Source organism: Podarcis raffonei, chromosome 6, assembly GCF_027172205.1.
Source record: "Podarcis raffonei isolate rPodRaf1 chromosome 6, rPodRaf1.pri, whole genome shotgun sequence".
In the NCBI taxonomy this organism is placed as follows: domain Eukaryota; kingdom Metazoa; phylum Chordata; class Lepidosauria; order Squamata; family Lacertidae; genus Podarcis; species Podarcis raffonei.
The window spans coordinates 9,486,922-9,508,906 of NC_070607.1; the positions used below are offsets into that span (position 1 = coordinate 9,486,922).

The window sequence follows — 21,985 nt, forward strand, 5'->3', positions numbered from 1 at the left end:
AAAGTATACATTCCAAGCAACATAATGAGCAGGAAACGAAAATACTGTCTTGAACATTTAAAAAGAAAACATTATTAAGGGAAATCAAATATAAAGCACACATATAAAAGAGCAGAATTATCAAGATAAAAGAACATTGTCATTGGCATGGACCATGGCTGCCAGTCCTTCCAAGGTAGCTGTGGAAGTTGAGGCTCCATGACCCAGGCCCTCTTCTACAGCCTCAGCTTTTGTAGATGGAGTCCGTCAGGGCGCTGCCTTCCCAGTCCAGGTGGGAAAAGGCCCGTAAGGCACCGAGAAGGTCTTCCAGGCTGAGTCACAGCCAAGATGAATCTATCCATAGTACTGCAGAATCGTAGAGTTGGAAGGGACCCCAGTGGTCATCTAGTCCAACCCCTTGCAATATAGGAATCTCAGCTAAAGCATCCAAGGCAGGTGGCTATCCGTAGAGTAGGTATTCATATGGACACTTAACCTCAGTATTTGCATTTTTTTCACATGTTAACAACAACAACATTAATAATACTATTTGTATCTCACCCCTCTGACTTCTTGCCCCAGTTTTATATGTACAATTATTATTTTTGCATTTGTGTGTACATATGCATACACACTTTTGTGCTTATTACCTGGCTGGAGAACTGCATTGCAAAATTCAGTGTGGATTTTGAAGGATGGCTGTGTTTCAGGCTGAATATTGTTTCAGAATATACAAATTAGATAGGTAAAGGTAAAGGGACTCCTGACAGTTAAGTCCAGTCGCGAACGACTCTGGGGTTGCGGCGCTCATTTCGCTTTACTGGCCGAGAGAGCTGACAGTTTTTCCGAGTCATGTGGCCAGCATGACTAAGCTGCTTCTGGCAAAACCAGAGCAGCGCATGGAAATGCCGTTTACCTTCCTGCCGGAACGGTACCTATTTATCTATTTGCACTTTGACGTGCTTTCGAACTGCTAGGCTGGCAGGAGCTGGGACCGAGCAACGGGAGCTCACCCCATCACGGGGATTTGAACCGCCAACCTTCTGATCAGCAATCTCTAGGCTCAGTGGTTTAGACCACAGCACCACCCACGTCCCCAAATTAGATAGGCTTGCCTTTAAATGTGAGCTGATTTTTTTCAATTCAACACCCACCCACTCTGTAGCTTTTGTGCTGTTCATTTCCACCCTCAGTCTTTGGCCTAGTTCTCCCTGAGGTTTTCAACCTGTTTCTGAGCTTGGGCCACTTTAGACTTCAGACAGGGATCCCACTCCTCTGCACAAAACAATTCCCTTCAAACTAGCATGGTAGGGAGAAGGGTTCTAGCATAACTTGTTCTCCCTGATGCTCAGCTCACAGGAATCTTTCCCACTGTCCCATTGGAGAAAATCCCACTGTGTGTGTCTCTTCCCCCACCTGGTCTTGACATAGGATTGTCCCTTCCATAGGGTGTAATCTTCACAGCATTCTGGAGGCCCTGCACCAACTCTCCATCAGCAAAATAAAGCCAGTTTCTTTCAAGCGCTATCTGACCCTGTGCCAAACAAGTGTGGCCTATTAATGTTTCCATGATGTACGGTGTCCCATATATATTTCTGCTTCTGATATCTTGTGTGTGAATGTTTTTTTTCTGTAATGTTGATTCCCTGTGTTATTGAAGAATATTAGCTAGCCAGAGAGTTTGTTAGCCTGACTGAAACTGAACTTGTATGAGCTGGAGGTGGAATGTTAGTTTGGAACTGGATTGGTTTTCTGCAGTGCAACGGACAGCAGAAAAATGTCTGATCATGTGTTCAAATAGTGTATTTTATGTCTTCTAATGGCAGGTCCATTCCAGAATCACATGGGCAGTACTTCTTATAGCCATATCAACAGAGCAAAGGCTCATCTCATCTCTGAGAGCATCTCATTAAGTAACAAAAACACTTTGCCTTCCCTAGACGATTTCTTTTCCTGTCTGCAAATAGACTCTCTCAAACATCTGTGGCTCTGTAGTCGATACTTACACTGAGTTCTGGACATATATTTCAATTGCGCATTTGGGGAAATGATCATTCATGCACAGGAAAAAAGCTGCCTGAGGTTTTTGTTTTTTGTTTTTTTTTAAGGTAGGGGTATACATTTTTAAATAAATGCAAACAAAATAAATCAGACCATTGGTTCAGCTCTGTCACAGATAAGAATAGGTGAACCTGTCAAATTGAGTTTTTCATTTGTCCAATCTTAAATTCGGTTCTCCTTATTTCTGCATAAATTTGAGATTATTATTTTTTTAAAAAGCATGAGAATCCATCAGCATTTTAGTTTGCATTTTTCCTAATATGGAAATTTTATATTTAATTTTACCTAATATACACATCGTTGCAATCAGTTTTTCCTAATACAATGCATTTTCAAGTTATGTTCACTAATATATGCATTTATGCACACTTTTTCCTAATATATATATTTTGTATGCATTGTCTGGCTGGAGAACTGCATGGCCAAATTTGTAGAAGTGCAAATTTTGAAGGATAGCTCTGTATTGGTAAGTGCAAATTAGGTAGGTTCACAATAAAATGTGAACCAAAGTGAATTTCTCCCCCTAGTCACAAATTTGCGCCTTTATCAGTCCATGTGTGCATGCTCATGCTCTTTTGCATTTGCTCATGTACTGTCATAAACTGGTGTTGGATCTTTTATTCCATAAGGGTATTAGATAGAGGTGTCACAGTAATCCGAAAGGTTCAATTTCTGACCTGCGTGAAATGGCTCCATAATCAGCATATGCCTGCTTATAAAGAGGCGGATTTAGGGGAGTGTGACCGGTTCTCTTGCATTGGGCACCGAGCCAAGAGAGCGCCTCAGGGGGCATCGCAACAGTGACAAAGAGTGGAAGGTGAGAGGCGGGGATGGTGAATTTTGGCCTTCCACAGGGTACCACTGAAATTTTAAAACCCAAAGACTGCTACTGGGTTATATCCAATTACTTTCTACTAAGAGATTAAACCACAGAGCCTAGGACTTGCCGATCAGAAGGTCAGCGGTTCGAATCCCCGCAATGGGGTGAGCTCCCGTTGCTCGGTCCCTGCTCCTGCCAACCTAGCAGTTCGAAAGCCCATCAAAGTGCAAGTAGATAAATAGGTACCGCTCCGGCGGGAAGGTAAACGGCATTTCCATGCGCTGCTCTGGTTCACCAGAAGCGGCTTAGTCATGCTGGCCACATGACCTGGAAGCTGTACGCTGGCTCCCTCTGCCAAGTAAAGCGAGATGAGCGCCGCAACCCCAGAGTCGGACACAACTGGACTTAACTGTCAGGGGTCCCTTTACCTTTAAGGGAGAGATTATCAGTACACACAAATTCTTGTGGAAGTAATGGAGGCAAAAAAATGGTGGCTGGATACAGAAACTTCTACAGAAGCTCATTGGAGGTTGAAGAATCTTTATGCACATCCAACTATGCATTCACTTGAAAGCAAAGAAGTAGGAAACGATTGAATTTAGCTGCACACCTAAATAAGGATCTGAGTGCACATCTTATGAAAAGCAAGATGTGTATTTGGATACATATTCCTACCTGCATCTTATTTTCATTGGTGGTTTCTCTAAATGAGACATTGTGTAGAGTTGCTCAGCAGATGTTCAAGACCATGGGTCAGAAAACCAGACAACGTTTGAAGGAATAAAGGGGCAGGATTCCTACATCCCTGCTGCAGCCGCCTCTTGCACAGCATGCAGTGACTCCTCCGGTCCTAAGGGATCTTCTCGCTCTTTCTCTTGTTGTCCCAGGCATGCAACGAGTTCACCACTCACGTGATGAATCTGCTGCGAGAGCAGAGCAGGACCCGGCCCATCTCACCCAAGGAGATAGAGCGGATGGTCAGCATCATCCATCGCAAGTTCAGTTCCATCCAGATGCAACTCAAACAGAGCACATGCGAAGCTGTCATGATCCTGCGCTCCCGATTTCTCGATGCACGGTGAGTTTACCCCAGGCATATCAAGAACCACTCACTGAATCACTTCTGTGTGACTAGGAAGGAAGACTTGTAAATTGGAAGAGCGACTGTTCCTCTTCTCCTTTCTTCAACTTCTTCCAGTATGTTGCGGCCACAAATGACTCACATATGTGGGAGCATGAGCTAGTAAAAATTTTTTTTGTGGATCAGTAACTTTTGTAGACTGTTCTACCTGTTCCTTCAGGGTAGATTTTCAAGGCTGTTCTACACCCCCCCCCAAACAAACAAACAAACAAATGAAAGCTACTATTGAACCATTTAAAGGAAATAGTTGCTTAAGCTTGCTGGGGAATAAGATAGATGAGCTACAGGGTTATTTCTGTACAAACTGAGATCAAACTAAATGTATAACAAATTCAATTGTCGAAGCTAGAATTGAAAAGCAAAATAAACATAACATGGACTGTACAAGTTCAGACTACAGGGAGGAGATGCCCTCTTTGAATGCTCTCCCATGAAAAAGTTTTCTGCAGGTAGAAAATTAGCACACTGGGGAGAAAAGTTATTGGCCAGGCCTCTCACTATTATGCTGATTTTTCTACTTGTTTGCCCCCCACCCCCTTACAGAGCAGAGCACAAGCTAGTTTCCCCATAGTTTGCCCATCTTTCAAGTATGTGGCCAGTGCCACATGAATTTCTTCCAACTTGCTTCACTGCCTGTTTTCCAGTAAACTGGAATTATAAAGGCTACTTGGAAGTGGGTCGATGGAAGGTGCTCTGTTTAAAAGGCAGCGAGTGATGTTCGCAGTGTAACCGACAACGTGCTCCAAACTCCCACAAAAGATTCAGGGATCTCCCCTAATATCTAATTTGACACAGAGCTAAACGTTACACACAAATGCAAGTTTCTCACATTTTATTTTTTTATTAAAGAATCTTTGGAGGTGGACATAGGGAGTGACAGCACAGCAGTTGGGGTGATGGCACTTAGCCCATCTCTTGGGTGGGTCAAAATCACCTTCCACGTTTGTGAAGAGCAGTCGATGGAAGGTAATTTTCATCAGAAAACTGTCACATGAGGAAAGGGTTAAATGATTCGCTTCTTTGCCAGTCAGATTTGCGTCCTCCCAAGGCTGCTGTTACTTTTATGGAACATCTAGTTTGACCATTTGAAATTCGCATAACAGGATGTGAGGACTGATATGTGGTGACTGTGGGCTCTTCCTTAAATACATTGCTTTTAGGTCATTGAGTACTGACCATCCGTTTCTTTTTGACCAGGCGGAAAAGAAGAAATTTCAACAAGCAGGCTACAGAAATCCTCAATGAGTATTTCTATTCCCACCTCAGCAACCCATACCCCAGTGAGGAAGCCAAAGAGGAGCTAGCCAAGAAATGTGGCATCACAGTCTCACAGGTAAGAAACCCAGGTGCCTGTTCTATGCCGAGAGCACCTGTCTTGTCTGTCTGGTTATCCATCCATTTATGTAATCTGGGAGAGGTGGAAAGAGCCCGCACCAAAAAAAGTGCATAGAAAGGGAGTACCATTGGGAATGAAGAATGAGCAAACAGGGGGATGAGGGACTGGGGAGCAGCAGAATTCTGAGGACATAAGAAAGGAGAAATCTGCTAAGCAAGAAATGTAGAAGTTGTTTAAGGAAGGGATTGTATTTGGGGGGGAAACGACTCTTAAAACTCATGGCTCAGAGGGTAGAGCATGGGACTCTTAATCTCAGGGTCTTGGGTTTGAGCCCCATCTTGGGCAAAAGATTCCTACATTACAGGGGATTGTTCTATGATCCTGCTGAATTGTGTACAAGGATTGTATGCGGCAATTGGGTATTCAGGATCGTTTTTAAGCCCTTGAGTATTTTAATCCAAAGAAGAGCACAGCCTGTGTTGCTTGCACTAGAATCATGGGCAACTATTCTGGGCAGCCTCGCGACGTTTATCTGGAGTTGCTCAATGAGAAAATCTGTAGCAGCGGGAAAAGATCGTGAAAGACAACTTGTTGGATGTCTGCTCAGATAGTACCCTCATCACCTGGGTCAACAATGAGGCTTCTTGGCCAGAGCTGCATGTGAACTAAGAGCTCATCCTAGAATGTGCCCAGGATTCATCTGTAGTGCTGATAGTGGTTTCCAAGGCTGACAAAGCCACGTGGAAAGGATTCACTGAAAGCAGAACATTTGAAAACCACCACATTTAGGAAACTTTTGTGAAGACTATATTGTCATGGATGGACTAGGGGGGAGGGGGGAGTTTCCAGGATAATTTCCATCTTGTCAAGCGGTGTACATAGTAATTACTCTCCCATTTGCTACTGAACATAACACCTCCTTAATGTTCTTCTTTGTGCTATTTTATGTGTTCCCACATGGTTTGAGATTTCTTATTAAGGTGACAAAGAAGCTGGGTGCTCCTAGAATAGAAAGCTCAGCTATTGGCCACCAGTTATTGGCTACCCTCAAGGCTGGGATTATGAATGGTGGAATTATTGCTCCTGGCAACCTTCCCAAACTCTCAGTGAAGCCTTCCTTGATAAGGAAGTTGCTGAAACAGATTGAAGCTGAGCAGATTTGTGTCACCAAGAACTGCATGAATTTATTACACAGGTTGAAACATAGAATAATAGAATTGTAGAGTTGGAACGTATCCTGAGGGTCATCTCGTCTGACCCCCTGCAATGCAGGAATCTCAGCTAAAGCACCCATGACAGATGACCACCCAACCTCTGCTTTAAAACCTTGAAGGAAGGAGAGTCCATCACCTTTCATGGGATTCTTTCCCACTGCCAAACACCTCTTACTGTCAGAGAGTTCTTCCTGATGTTTAGTCTGCTTTCTTGTAACTTGAAGCCATTGGTTCAGCTCCTACCTTCTGGAGGTACCCGGTTGATAACAAGACCACTCTGGCTGATTAGAAGAATCAAAACCAGCAGACCAGAGTCCCTCGGAAGGTAGTGGACTCCTTCATTTGAGGTTTTTAAGCAGAGTTTGGATGACCATCTGTTATGGGTGCTTTAGTTAAGATTTCTGCATTGCAGGGGGGTCGGACCAGATGACCCTTAGGGTCCCTTCCAATTCTACCATTCTAGGATTCTTTGATTCTGTAATTCTATGGATGATGTAGAAATTTGATTTTGCCCCCTTATGCTATTGCCTCTCAAATTTTTATAATGCTGTGGCTTTTGTAAAGGCTTTTGCCATTCAGCCAATGGGCATTCCATGATCCAGGGAGCCACCTAAAATTAAGAAGGTAGCAATGCCTAAGAGCTGTTTCCCAGTATATGCAGTTGGAGACAGCAGCAACCTTCTGAAGATTGCTTCCAACTGGGAAGTCAGGCCATACCAGTCTTTATTGAATTTCATGTTACTTTTTTGTTGACCATTTTTCCAGTTCACATATTTTTGATTCAAACTTTTTGTCATTGAAAGTGTTAACAATTCCTCCTTCTTGGTTTCACCTGCAGCTTCAAAGGTATTCTCTTCCATCACCCAAATCACTGATGAGATTATTGTGTTCCAGTAGACTCAGAGCAGAGATTATTGTGTTTCAATAGACTCAGCAAAAACTACTCTTGTTTTCTCTTGCCATTTGCATCTTGCAATGTGCATTTTTATCCAGATGTGTTCACCAGATAGAAGTTTTGTGTACTCAACCTTTCTATCTGTCTTTTGTTTGTTTCTCATGTGGGCTAGCAAATGTTTAAGTAACGACAGCTGTCAGGGTTCTCTTGTACTAGCCCCTTTGAAATGAATGAGACTTGTGCAGGAGAACTTCCTGACAGGTTGTATATCTGCATGTTTTTTATTTGCTAAATATTTTTTTTAAGTAACGAAAGTTTACTTAGGTATGAGTTGCTCTTGACTAATTCATATAGACTATTACACAACATTCTGTCTCTGACATTTAGATTCATTTATGTTTTAGTAACTTAACCAGATACTAAATTGAATTAATTAGCATTTATGCCCCACTGCTCTTTCAAGTTATTTATTAACTAATTAATGACCTTTTGGACACATGAACACACACATGCTCCTATTGTGTTTCTCTGTGAGGATTGTTCACCCCCAAGTTTTGAGATGTTGCATGCAATCTGATGCTAGATTCCACAACTAGAGGAGCTACTGCTTTCTTTTGGCTTGTTAAGGTAGAAACTGCCACAGCATGCAGAAGCAACTCTGAACTTTTAGTAGAATTGTTGGGTGATCTTGAGAACTCTCTTTCATATTTCAAATTTGAATCTCCTGTTACTCTAAATTTGTATTCTCAGATTATGGCAACCTTGACTTTGCTAATTTCTTGAGCTGACAAATTGCATCACATTGTGAGCTTGTCCCTTGCCACCTGTCCAATATGGTTTGAGGTTTAGAGGTTCTGCATGCTGACATTTTCTATCATTGTTTAGTGGCAGATAAGCTCCCAAATGCAAACTTTCAGCTATTCAGCACCAAGGAACTGATATGTCATCCATACCAATCAAAGGGCAGTAGATGTCAATTACTATATTTAACAGGTCTACTTCATTTCTCACTTTCCCTGTATGTATTGAGAATGCTTTGGTCAAACCTGAATTGTTGTCCAAGTATACAATACTTCCTCCGATATGACTTCCACTGATGCATAAAATATAGGATTTCCCATTTATTTGTCTGTTTGCTTACTCATAAAACTTCTATAGCATCTTTTGTTCTGGAAAAGATATTGTGTTAATATCTACAGGACTATGTGGCAACCAGTTTTACAGTTTTACTTTCACAGTTCTAATAAGACTTTGAAGCCATGCTGTCCATTGGAACCAGTCAGTAGTCCACCAGCTGTACTGTAAATTCCTGGTGAAAGATACTTTTTTACAACCAGAACTTGCCAGAACTCAGTTCCGGCACCTCTCAGGTGGCCACCGTTGCCATTATAAGAGAACAAGGGAGGTGTTCATGGTGAGTTTCTCCACCTCTTTTCCTAGAAAAATAGCACTGGTCACTGGCCTCACTAAACTTTCACAACGGAAAGCCATATCAAGAAGCTCATGTGAGATGGGGCTTCAGTTAAGGATGGATAGATGGATCAGCCAATTCTCAGGTCTGTGTCACTTTTGAATGTGTTTAGTTATAAGCCAGCTGTGTCCCATTTCCACATTAAGCTGAGAATTACTTTTTTTAAAAAAAAAGATCCTCATGAAAACGGGCACTTAAATTTGTATTTAAATACAAACTTGTCTTCTCAAGAACGTGTTTTGTCTCCAAAAGAAATTATTTTGATACTTGTTTTGAGCCAATAACTGCACCACACAATTTTGAGAAGTGCAAAATCTAAAGGATAGCTACATCCTCGTCTGCACATTGATCCTGGTGGTATGGATCAGGTCAACTCATATCAGAATTCACAGGAATCATGTTCCTCAAGCATCTCATGCTGCAGCGACCCAGAAGTTGGTGGAAGATTATGATCTTCCTTCTAAATCTCGGGGAAAACATCCCACTGATGCAGTAATGTCACCTGTTTCATAGAAGTTCATTTCCACAGCAGGAAAGATGTTATCAGGCAGATTTTTGACTCTCCAAATAAACTGTATGCATGAAACATACATGATTCTATTTCAAACTTTAAACTGATTTGCCACCCGCTTCATTTCAAAAGATCCAGTGTTAGCAATGCCCTTAAATATGTGCCAAAAAAGCTTCGCTATTTCCAACTTTATTCATGAATGGAAGCTTTTATGTATCTTGCTTTCAGACAGAAGAGAATGGTGCTCAACTCAGAAAGCAAACATAGCATTACTGAAAAAAGTTCAGAAACTGCACTGAGAAGGTTAAGCTTATCCTTCTAGCGTGGGGTGGGTGAAACATTTTTGGCCAGAAGGCCACAACACACACACACACACACACCAACCAACCACGGGGAGCCCAGTGTTGTGTTGTGTTGTGTTGTGCAATGCGATGCGATGCAATGCAATGGAGCCAACCTGCCACTCTTGTTCTTACTCACTTGTGCAATGCCAAGCTATAAAAAAAGAGAAGCCGCTATGATGGACAGCGACGGAAGTTCTCATCTGTAAGCCATCAGTTCCAAGTGAGAAGCAAAAGCTGGCCAGCTATAGAAAGAATAAATGAGGCTGTCATCTGACTATATGTGGAATCCACACAGATATTTCAAAATCCAGAGCGTTATGCATTCATGTCTCGCATTTCAGGGAAGCTGTCCGGGCAGACATACAAGGGTCAGACCAAGATGGATTTAGTTCCGCCTTCTGCTTCCAGCAGCAGCAAGTTCACATGGCTCTGGGTGCTCGCAAGCATGGCATGAAGGTTTTTGCCTCTATTATCTTGTATCCAAAGGCAGACAACCTCTGAATAAGGAGGTTTCCTTCGTAGCTAGACTGTTCTCCAGGAATTTGTCTGTTCCCTTTTAAAAGCTATCTAAGCCCTGTGCTGAGGGGGTTTCACCTGCTAGCCTGGTCCCAGATTCCACAGATACAGAGTCTCATTTGCAGGCATACAGACATATACACCAATAGGCTCTGATTATCCTTTTGCAGCGTATGGATTGTACAATAAGATCCTATGCAGGTTGCAGGATACGCAGGATTGGCAGACAGGAGCTCCAGCTCATGGAGGCTTGGGGAAAGGCCCTCGGGTGCAATTCCACCCCAAAATGTTCATCTGTATGTTTAACAAAAACCTGCCCAGGGCTTTCTTGCATTGCCACGTGTTGCAGTGAATTCTGTCAAGTGAGAAATGCATCTATTTTACCCTGCCTCCTTAGAAAGTAAACTGCAACGATCATCTTCTATTCTTTGAGGATCTTCACACTAAAAGATTTGTCCAAGTTAGCATTTCTGTGATTAGTTTGAAGTAATTTCATTCCAAAGTCTTGGCTACATTTTATCTACACAAATTTTAAGCATTGTATATGACAGGATAATAATATCAAATTTATAAAAGAATGAATGGGTTAGGGCATTTTTCACATATATTCATATATCGGGTGAGTTTTTTCTCTACAAATGTCTGTGCCTTTTTATTTTTATTTTCTTCTGTTTTGCTTTGTATCACTTTATTTCTTTATAACTGAAAACTTTTCAATAAAAAAGAGCACTGTATATGACAGTTCCGTTTACGGTTGTTTATGCATTATAGCAACTGCAAGGGAGCTGTGCATGGATAGGGATGCAAAGTTTTACAGCAGTTTCAGAGTCTTGACATACCTTGTTCGTTCTCCTCTGTTTGTAGTAACAATTACATAAGTTAACTTCTTGAGGTGTGGGGCCGATTTGTGGAAGAAATGATCCCTTGGCACAGAAGATGCTCCTGATGGCTCTCTTTGTCTCTTCTATGATTCTGAGATTCCATAAATCACATCAGGAAAACATGGATTTCTATTTTAAATGGAAATGTATGGAAGCACAGTTTTAGCATGTGGCCCAAGGCCTAGCCTCTCACACCAGAAAACATAAACAAAAATCCACAGTGTGCGCTGTATATAAGCACAAAATCATATAGTTTTATGGGTCTGTCTTGTAAGTTCAGAGAGAGATTTATTCTAAACTATTAATCAGCCTACTTAAACAGCATTCCCATTCTTTCCTCCCTTTCCCCTGGCTTCCCACCCTGGTCATATATTTGACTTCTTATTAACAGGCTTTTTCCCCTCTCTCTCTCTCTCTTTTTCAAACTTGCTCTAGGTATCAAACTGGTTTGGAAATAAGCGAATCCGGTACAAGAAGAACATAGGTAAATTTCAAGAGGAAGCCAATATTTATGCTGCCAAAACGGCTGTCACTGCTACAAATGTGTCAGCCCATGGAAGCCAAGCTAACTCACCCTCAACTCCCAATTCAGCTGGTTAGTTTTTTTTTTCTTTTGGGTTGTTATTGTTCTTTTCTTTCCGTGGGGTTTTATTTTCTTTTAGTATCAATGTGTGTTTCTCGTTTGCTTTTTAATTTGGTTTCCTCTTTGGTTCGTTCACTTTTGGGGCAATGTATTCATTTAGGATATTTTGTTCCTGTCTGTTTTTTCTGTTTCTGAAGGCAATGTAGTCATGCTGTGTGATTAAAAGTAATGTGTTGGGAATTTTGGCACGGAGAACGCTTTGCCTGAGTTGCTGGTTCTCCCAGGAGAAAGGTCGTCCGTGCACATTTGTATGTTTCAACAGGGGAGAGACGTTTATCACTGGGTGACCCTGATAAATAACCCAACACATTCAGGGGCCACAATCCACCAGGAAGTTCTCCTGTACAAGCCACATTGAAATGAATGGGAGCTGCACACGAGCACACAATGTTTCCATGGGACTTTTGCTCAGAGCATCACCCAGTCATGTTATCTGGTGTCTGTATTACGTGAATGTTTCTCTCTGGAGTATTGCTTATTTATTCCCATTACCTGTAGCTCACCTGTTTTGTGTAATTTTATTTTTCTTTGGTATCAGAATTGCTAGTGGGCTTTTTACTCCATGAAAATTTAAACATGGCTTGTCCCTCTACCTTTCCAGGATGTGATCTTGTGTTTTTTGTATTAGTTATGCAAGGGACAAATTCATTTTAGGTTCCTTGAGTACTATTGCAGAGAAAGGCAGAGTGGAAATTTGGGAAATAAATTAGCCCAATAAATAGTTTATTTGATCTTGATATTTGAGATGCATGTGGTAAAGAGCTTGGATCAGGCTTGCTGTTTCATGTTTGCATCGTGTTAGACAATTGTTTATGACAAATTGTTCATTGTAAAATGGATTGTAATTTCCTGGGCCATAGAAAACTTGGGACAATCTTTTTGGGGAAAGGTCAGCTTAAGGACCAGTTTGTGAACAAATGTGTACTGTATGGCCTTTTTGTTTTAAAAGAGGGAAATGCCAAATACATTGGGTTGATACACTTTTTCTACGTTATGAAATTATATGGGTACATATAAATTCGAGGCATTTATGTAAAGCTGCCAACAAGCTGTGCCGAAGACGGTGTAATTTGGATGTCTTCCAAGAGAGCCTAGATATTGTTAGAAAACATGCTATGTCTCCTGCTCTGAATTTTTTAAGCTCTGAAATAATAAAGCATTAAAGTAGAGTATCTTTCTTTCAGAGGAGTGTGTGCCTAAGGTGAGCCCTTGTTCTGAGTCACTTCAGTCTTTATTCTAGTCCCCAGTTGAGGTCAGTGTGACCAAGTGGCTAAAGCAATGGGAATTAGAACTCTGTGATCTGGAATCTCCTACCCAAGTTGCTTTGGCGATGGGAGAAACATCTTAGATAGTAACCCATAGCTGAGCAGCACCGGCAGAGCTGGCATTGTACTTTGGTCTTCTTTTGGGGGCAGGAGAGCTGGCCCTCCTCAGAACCCTTAACCAGAATGGACCCCATTGTCTGAGGAGTGCCATTTCTGTGCAGTGGGGAAGAGACTAGAACTCCTGGTAACACCATTCATCATGCCTGGAGATGGTTCTTCCCTCCATCTCTTCTGATTGAAGCTTGTTTAGTAGTGCTGGCTCTGCAGCTGACATGGGCCAGAGGCCTTGTTCCACAGGTAGGCCCTCCTCGCTCAAATGAGGGAGCGATTGACAATGTGGCTGTGTGTGAAGCAGGTTGTCCTGGCAGTTGCAGCCCCAGGGCTGAAGCCATTGCTGTTGGTCATCTTGCCCCCATTAAGGCAAAGTGGAGGAGTACCAGAAATCAATTCTCACAAGTAACACTATGCAGGTCACACATCACAAATTACAATCTGTTTCTCACTACTTTTGAAAATTGAGGTGGTGTGTTTTGCCTTATTGGTTTATCATTGACTGTCTTGCTCAAGGCCTGTGAGTTACAAGAAGTAGCTTGGTAATATAGCTGTTATACAAGAGAATTGACCTTTTTATGAGCTCCGCTCCCTGGCCTGTGAACAGCAGCTATAAAAAAACCCCCCAAAATCTAGACTTGCCCTTTTGCAGTGGCAAGGAACCAAATCCGTAGTAAACTTCCGCAAGACAACATTTCGTGTTGGTTTCCCCAAGACCTCCTTGTAATAGGAGGAATGGCTCTTTAAAGCAGTGTCTTGCTAGATAAGTGAAGTGATTTTGTCTGGCCAAATTTCATAATAGCCCAGAATGGCAAAAAACATTTAGGGCTGCTTCACATGTTACATTTTATATATATATACCTGACACATTTTAACTGTGCAAGGAAAAACAAAAGTACAGTACAATATGAATGCAGAAAACACGCGTTTGCCAAGATATATATCTTGCAGGTTCTCTCGTCAGAGAGCCCAAAGTTGCTTTGTCTCCCTGTTTGAAGTGTACATTTGGAAGCAGAGCTGGAGTTGTCGCTGCGTTGTGCGTGAAATGACACTCCACTGAGTGAAAGGAAGGCAGGGGACAATAAGGGGTGTGCGGAAGCATTTTAGGAAAGATAATAAGAAATGGACATTCTGTTTGGAGGATGAGTCTAACAGTAGAGGCTTGTATTGGGGCCATGCAGTCGGGCGTTCACCAACTCGCAGGTTCAGATCAGAAGAATCTTTATTTGCATCAGCCACTAGCCATAGCAATAAAATAAAATTACTGAAGACAGAGGTAAAAACTTAACTATACAAAATACACTTTGGAGGTGTACATCAATAATCAAATAATAGATCTTATTCTAATTGCCCCTGCTAAAAACCTTGCAGTTTTTGCTGTCACCAGATTATTATTATTATTATTATTATTATTACTACTACTATTACTATTGTTATTATTTATTGAATTTATATACCGCCCCATACCCAGAGGTCCTGATCGTCTTGATCTGCTAAAAGAAAGGACACAGTAGCAATGGTTGAGCGACCTGACATGGACAATAATAGAGGGGTAATAACCTCACTCCTCAAGTCTTTATAAAGATTGCACACCAGAAGCACATGAGCCACTGACTCAGTACTGCCATCTCCACAGGAACATAACCGTTTTTCCAGTGTAATCTTTTGAAATTGACCCTCAAGTATAGCTGAAGGCAGTAGTATATTCAATCTTGCGAAAGTGAGAGCCTGTCTGTACTTTGGAATTGTTAAATTTTGCAAATAGGGTGTCAAAATAGCTAGGTGGAAAATAACCATACCTGGACAAAATTTCCTTATTGTGGCCAAATTATTAGTTGGTGGTTTCTTAGTTTGATTCGTGTTGAAAAGCAGCTTCTAATTATCTTGGAGTTTGACACCATGTGTGACACGCTCTACTTCAGGGGTCCGCAAACTTTTTCAGCAGGGGGCCGGTCCACTGTCCCTCAGACCTTGTGGGGGGCTGGACTATATTTTTTTTGGGGGGGGGGAATGAACGAATTCCTGTGCCCCACAAATAACCCAGAGATGCATTTTAAATAAAAGCACACATTCTACTCATGTAAAAACACCAGGCAGGCCCCACAAATAACCCAGAGATGCATTTTAAATAAAAGAACACATTCTGCTCATGTAAAAACATGCTGATTCCCAGACCGCCTGTGGACCAGTTTTAGAAGGCGATTGGGCCAGATCTGGCCCCTGGGCCTTAGTTTCCCTACCCATGCTCTACTTCCTCGGGAGTCATTGATTGAGCCTCTTAGCTGACTGCTCTCTCCCCTTACTCCTATCCACTTGCCTACCACTTGCCCATGTAAGTCAACCCTTGCTCATCTGGCTAGAGTCCCTTCCTTTCAACTGCTGTAATGCACCATTTTCTTTTCCCTCTGCACATTGCAGATTCTCCTTTCCTCATTTCCACAAAAAAAAAACACCTCTTTGTCTCTCCAGCTCTGACACCACCTCAGACTTTCATCCTGCTGCTGTGAATCTCCTCTGATCTTCTCCTTCTCCCCTGTGGTGTAAATCAATCACTCTTGGCAAACTGCTGCTTTCTCTTCATGCAGGTGCAGTTAAGACAGCATCTTCCGTCTAGGCCTGAAAACAAATAATTGTTAATTTCTCAGTAATTTCAGCAAGAGTTAGCTAGACAGAACTAGGTCTCTCCCTTCAACTTGCTCTAAATTTAACTAGATTTGTATTAATCACATGAAATGGGAGGGGGTCCTCTTTTCTTCCTATAAACAGTTTTTAGTTGTTGTTTTTAACTTCCACAACATTTCCTTTAAGGAGCTTACAGTTACCACCAATGTGAATTATTGTAAAAGAATGCAATGGGGATATAAATGTTTCCATATTGGTTAAAAAATCATCAAAACATTTCCTTTCTATTTGATCCCTTTGTTATAAAAGTCCACATTCTAAAACAGGATAAGAATTAAATATTGAACTTCGCTTTCAATAAAATCTAAAGATCAGTGTGATTCAGAAGATCAGAGGCTAAGGAACTTTTGTAAATAAAGATGGAAGTCAGGCCTTCTTACCTGTAAATGCTGGTCCCTTTTCCCAGATAAATCAGGGGTTGGCTTTAGTGACTCATTGGATAAGAGAAAATCATTTTGCGCATGTTCAAAATGTTGCTAATTAATGCTTTATTGAGATCTCCCTCAAACAAGCCACTGGTACTCAGGCGGGTATCATGGAAAAGTTCACAAGCCAAGCAACTGAAAGTCAGGAGCACATTGTCACTCAGCAGGTTGGCAGTTGTGACCAGTAGCCATTGACAGGTTTACCTTCCATTTGGGGATATAATATTTTATGAAATTGCCAACAGAATACTTCTGGAGCAAATGAGGTCCTCTTGCTTCTGGCTCCAGAGAGGGAAGCAGGGAGACTGCAGCTCACAAGCCAGTCAGGGAACCTTAGTTAGTGTTTGACCATTTCAGCATGGCAAAACATCCTTTTTCTTCATTCTACTTCTCCTACACATTGCTCAGAAATGTAAGTAATGGAAAAAATAATGTCAAACTCTGCTGAAGGGGAAATGGAATATTGTTGGGAGGAATGTATTTCTGCTTTCAAAGCTCAGTTGAATGAACTATCATCCCGAAATTCTGGAGGTGCTGTTCATTGAGGGTGGTGTGTGTCTTTGTTTTGATGTCATTCCTTTTCCCGCACCATTGTATTATCCCTTGGGGATGCCTGGCCATGGTAACTCTCCTTCCTGAAGATTTTGCATTGATGCCAAGAATGCTGAAGCAGCATCACGGATGACACTAAAGGTCATCTCAGCAATTACTGTCCTGACTCTATCTGTACGGTGTAAATTCCATTGGTGTGCACATTTGCTACTTACATATGTGCATTAATCTTTGGAAGACTTTGGACACAATCCACTGGGACATTCTCATGCACAAACCTCATAGAGATGAATGAGAGCTGTGGAAGAACACAAGTACTCTTGGGGCCCACCCATTCATTTCCATAGGGCTTTCACAGGAGACCAACCTGATGAATTGTTCCATCTGCATCAATATCAACATATATTCAGTAAATGGCATCTATCAATACCATTGTTGCTTTGAATGTAATTTTTTGACTGTTCCCTCTGCCCTGCCGATTCACCATCTGTCAAGTAAATGCCATTTCTACTTTTTCGGAGGGATATTTTAAAAAGATAGTGTGGTGTAAAATACCCACACTTTTCAAGCAAACTAACTTAAAAAGCAACCTGTGCTGTCTGCAGAAAAGGGATGGAGGCACACAGGCTTCCTAGGGCCTCTTTGTGGTGATATCATTGGCTTGCTGCACGACCTTGAAAATCCAGATCATTTATTGAGGCCATCTGTTAAGGAGAGAAAACCATACTTTTACCCAAATCCCATGGCATTCCTGTGAGACTTAAATAATTTCAGTAGGCACATGTTGTATGCTCAGAAGGCAGGAGTCACAGAAAGGAAAATATTGGTATAATCATGGCATTTTTTGAATCCCAAAAAGTTGGTACTCTTAGTGCTGCACAGTAATGGGAGTTCTTGAAAAGTAATCGGAACCATTTCCAGTAGATTATCTATTGTCAAAGTGTGATTAGATAGATAGATGATAGATAGATAGATAGATAGATATACAGATAGATTTATTCCCTGTCCTTTTAGTGACTATGTGCCATGCAGAGCAGCTTACAGCAATTTAGAATCACAATATCATAAAATACAATAAAAACACAGCATTAAGAATTCATTGAAATACAACAGAGGTAAAGATCACAGCCAAAACATGACCTTTACAGCAGATACTTAGCAGGTAAAAGCATTCTGGAATTAAAATGTTTTCCCCAACCAGTGGGAAACAGCCAGAGAGGGGGTCACCTACGCTTCATAGGACAAAGTGCTTCATGATATTGGTGCAGTCACTGAGAAGGCCCTATCTCTTGATCTCATCAAACACTTCTCCATCCTAAGTAGAACGCAGAAAAGTCTTCTGATCTTACGGAGTAGGCAGGGTGGTATGTAAGGAGGCAATCCTTCAGTTACAGGGTTTTTTCCAAAGCCTGATGAAGTCAATTGGGATGTTTCCACCATACGCTAAAGGAGAATTTGAAGAACTTCCTAGCCCTTGCTAATTATTGTGACATTTTAAAATCTCTCCTTCAAGATGCGTTTACATAGGAGCAAAAAAAGACTTCATGGGCAGGGGAGATGTTTGCAGGGGAACTCACCGTTGGACTGTTTCTTGTCTTCTGATGGTTGTACTCTTCAGATAACTACACCCTCCCTCCATTTGTTAAGTGTTTAGCATAGATGTTGGAAACCTCTGGCCCTCCAGATGTTGGTGAACTGCAGTGCCCGTCATCTCTTGCCATTGGCCATGCTTGCTGGCACAGATGGGAGTTTTAGCAACACCTGGAGGACCAAAGGTTTTCCACACCTGGTTTAACCAAAATATTTGCAAAGAGAAAGTATAGTTCAAAGGTTCACAGAGCTTTTATCTGTATTTCACTGTTGGGCAGTTGCAAAAAACCAAGCAAACCAACCAACCAACCCTAGACATAGTAGTTATATATCTTCCATGTGGGAAATATTGAACAGCTTAGCATTGCAAAAGTGCAATGGAATTGACCTGGGCCCCTGAAGTCTCTCCCTTCAAGCCTAATGTCATGCTTAAAACTAAACCTTGCACGTTCAGCTTTCTCATTCTTAACATCAGTTGCACGAGAGTTTCAAAATAATCCTTTCCTTCCAGTCTATCTCATGCAGTTAGGTTGCTGTGTCATAAAGTATATTTTTTTGCGGGGGACATAGGGGGGAAACTGAAAGGGAGTTACGTCTGGAATTACACTTTTCAACCCTGTGTGTGGTTGAGATTATTGAGATAACGTGTTCTAGCAAGTTCCAGATTTTGCCATGAGACAAAGACAACTTGGATGAGATCAAGAGAACCTTACCACATTCTTGTGGCCCATTTTTCCTACACCCCAAAGTTGGCACATTATGTGCTCCTCTAGATGTGTGGGGCGTGAGGGACTAGTGGAAATCCCTGGCCTTTGTTTCTATTCTACATTTTGCTATCCTGCCAAATTGGCCAAGATAGATTCATTGCGGGCTGTGACTGGAACCCCTCACGAAACTGGCGGTGTCTTAGCATGGCATGCTCCACAAACATTTTCTATTCATCTATATTTATGGGAGTCATCTTCTAAAAACAAGATAAGACTGCTGTCCAGGCATCACAGCTGAAAATATCAAAGCTTGCTAAGACATCAGTGTGCTGTCCACAGCAACAAAGCAACCTCCCACCCACAAAACAGGGGCTATGTGCCCCACCCTCCATCAGGAAGCACTGAATTCTGAAGGACTCATTTCTGTTGAGAAGTTGGTTGGAGGGCGAGCTTTTTTGAGATGTGATATTTATAGCTCTTACAGTGCATCCTCTCTCTCTCTTTTAATTTTTATTTTTTTATTTTTTTATTTTTTGCTTGCTCTGTCCTTTGTGCTACTAACCTGTTTTGTCTCCTGTTTGGGGTTGCTTTGCATGTCATTTCCTTCTTCTTGGCTGACAGGCGTGTGGTTGATCCTCTTCCTTTCTATGATTCAGGTGCCTCACTCTTTCCTTTCCAGGTTCTTCCAGTTCTTTTAACATGTCAAACTCTGGAGATTTATTCATGAGCGTGCAGTCACTCAATGGGGATTCTTACCAAGGGGCCCAGGTTGGAGCCAACGTGCAGTCACAGGTAGGGATCCATCGGATGTACTGCCAGTGAATGCATCAATATCAGAACGAAGAGCCTTTGATCCTATTGGCGTTCCCCATTCCTGTCCCAAGAGAGGAATCGAAACTCTGTAACCAACCTAAACCAGTCAAAACAAAAACCCCAAACCAAACAATTTCATTTATTTGTTACCAAAAATTGTCTTTGGGGATGTTGCCCACGCTTTGTGAATGCATTTGGCTCTGGCTTCCTAGTTACAGTAAGAAGAAACCAGTATTTGAACGGAAAGAGTATTTCGCAAGATGCAACTTGCTTAGTGGATTTTCTAGGAGAAATGACCAGATATTTGTACCTCGGGCTTATTTTTCAAGATGTCCATATTGTCATATTCTGCTTGGTTTAATGACAAGAGAGTGGTGCTGAACTACAGAAGTTTCCCTTTCCCCCATTTCAGTGTCAAACTTCATTTAGCCATCCTATCCTAGAAGCCAGTTTGACAGGGAAGAGTGCAGGAAATAATCACTGGGGTGTAAGCCACTTCTTCCTGATGCAATGGTTGCAACAGCTTCTTAGGTATTTGCTTACCCCTTCGGGAGTCTCCTTTTACCCTTAGATAATGGTGCCAACCACTCAAACATTTCCATCTCATGTCAAGGTGCATTAAAAGCAAAGCTAGGTTGCATTGCTATCCTGAATGCAGAAAAGAAGGCATGCTAGATGGCAGGCGGCCTCGCGCGGTCAAGAAGGATGAATGGTCTCAAGAGGCAAGGCGTGAACCCTCGTAACGCTCATTTGTATTAAGTCAACTCTCTTCAGTTGCAAGTGGCACTGAGAAACCTTGGGTTGAATAACTGGTGTGGATAGCAGGGGTGACAGATTTGGACGGAGCAGATTTCTTACCCCCATATAGGAATTGCTAACTCAACCAAGGACCTCCAACCAACTTGCCTCCTTGTATATTTTTCTCCCCACCATTTGCTGCACTACTCAGAATCCAGCATGGGCTGCTGCTGCTGCTGCCACTGTTGCTATCAGGGATTATAGTGGGATGTTTGGAGGGAGGGAGGCATCTTCACTTATTGCTGCTTGGAGAGAACACTGGGAAATCTTGATTATAGTCATATCATCCTATTTTAGTCACCCCCAAAATTAGTCTTGCCTTTTAATATCTGTGTTCCTAATTCTCTCTTTGTTGTTGTTGGTCTGTTTAGGTGGATACCCTTCGCCATGTTATCAGCCAGACAGGAGGATACAGTGACGGACTCGCAGCGAGTCAGATGTATAGTCCGCAGGGCATCAGTGTAAGAAAAATAGGCTTCCTTTTTTCTTTTTTCTTTTTTCCCCTTTCTTGTTGGTTCTCTCTTTCCCAATTATTTCAAAGCCATAGGGCTCAGAATGCCACTTAGTAGGACTTGTCTTAGCTTTACGGTCACCTAGTTTATTGCTTCTGTATCGGTCGTGCCAACGGCAGAGTTCTCTCTGCGAAAAAAGTGGCGATGGGGCAGGCCTTGTGCAGGCAGCTGGCGTCTAGGACTGTCAGACGCAATCAATATTCACATGGCACCTGCGGCCACTTGCGTTCTGCTGAGAGAGCTGCTAAACAGGTGACACCTAGTACAGTGGCAGGAGGGGACCCAGACATCTCCAACGAGAAGGCCAAGGGCTGGAGTCCATTGCAGCTGAGTGTGCCATCTAAAATAGTGGGTGGGCCCTCTCCCATTCTAAAAGCCAAAAATGGATTATTAACAGATTGATGATAATGACGACAACAACGATGATGCTAATACAAAAATTAGAGTAAGAAAAAGCGAGGGGAGAGGTGGAGAGGGGGTGGAGAGGAGAGGAACATCTTCTACTTGTTCTGGGTTGCGCTGGCGGCTCCTCACTAGCATGAAAATTCATAGCGACAAGCTGTGTCGTACAGAGTGAAATCGATCAGACAGACACAAGGAGAACCGAGTGTAGATTCGGGACAGCAATCCAACTTCATTTCTCAGATCAATCATCCGCCATCTCAGTGGCGGTGACAGCAAGCTGGGAGAAGAGGGGAGCCTGGAAAAGGAGGCTGCC

General features: G+C 42.1%; 1 protein-coding gene across 5 annotated transcripts in view; it reads left to right on the forward strand.

Moving 5' to 3' along the window:
- The window catches only part of PBX1 (PBX homeobox 1), a 220,271-nt gene that overhangs the window by 180,510 nt on the left and 17,776 nt on the right, over nt 1-21,985 (forward strand). Inside the window, exons 4-8 of one of the 5 annotated variants that reach the window (XM_053391354.1) lie at nt 3,748-3,938; nt 5,199-5,334; nt 11,605-11,653; nt 19,824-19,936; nt 21,127-21,216. In XM_053391354.1, coding sequence (XP_053247329.1) covers nt 3,748-3,938; nt 5,199-5,334; nt 11,605-11,653; nt 19,824-19,936; nt 21,127-21,216 — 579 coding nt within the window. Of the gene's footprint in view, nt 1-3,747; nt 3,939-5,198; nt 5,335-11,604; nt 11,765-19,823; nt 19,937-21,126; nt 21,217-21,985 lie in introns of all 5 variants that reach the window. The other 4 variants (XM_053391353.1, XM_053391357.1, XM_053391355.1 and 1 more) reach the window with 4 other exon arrangements.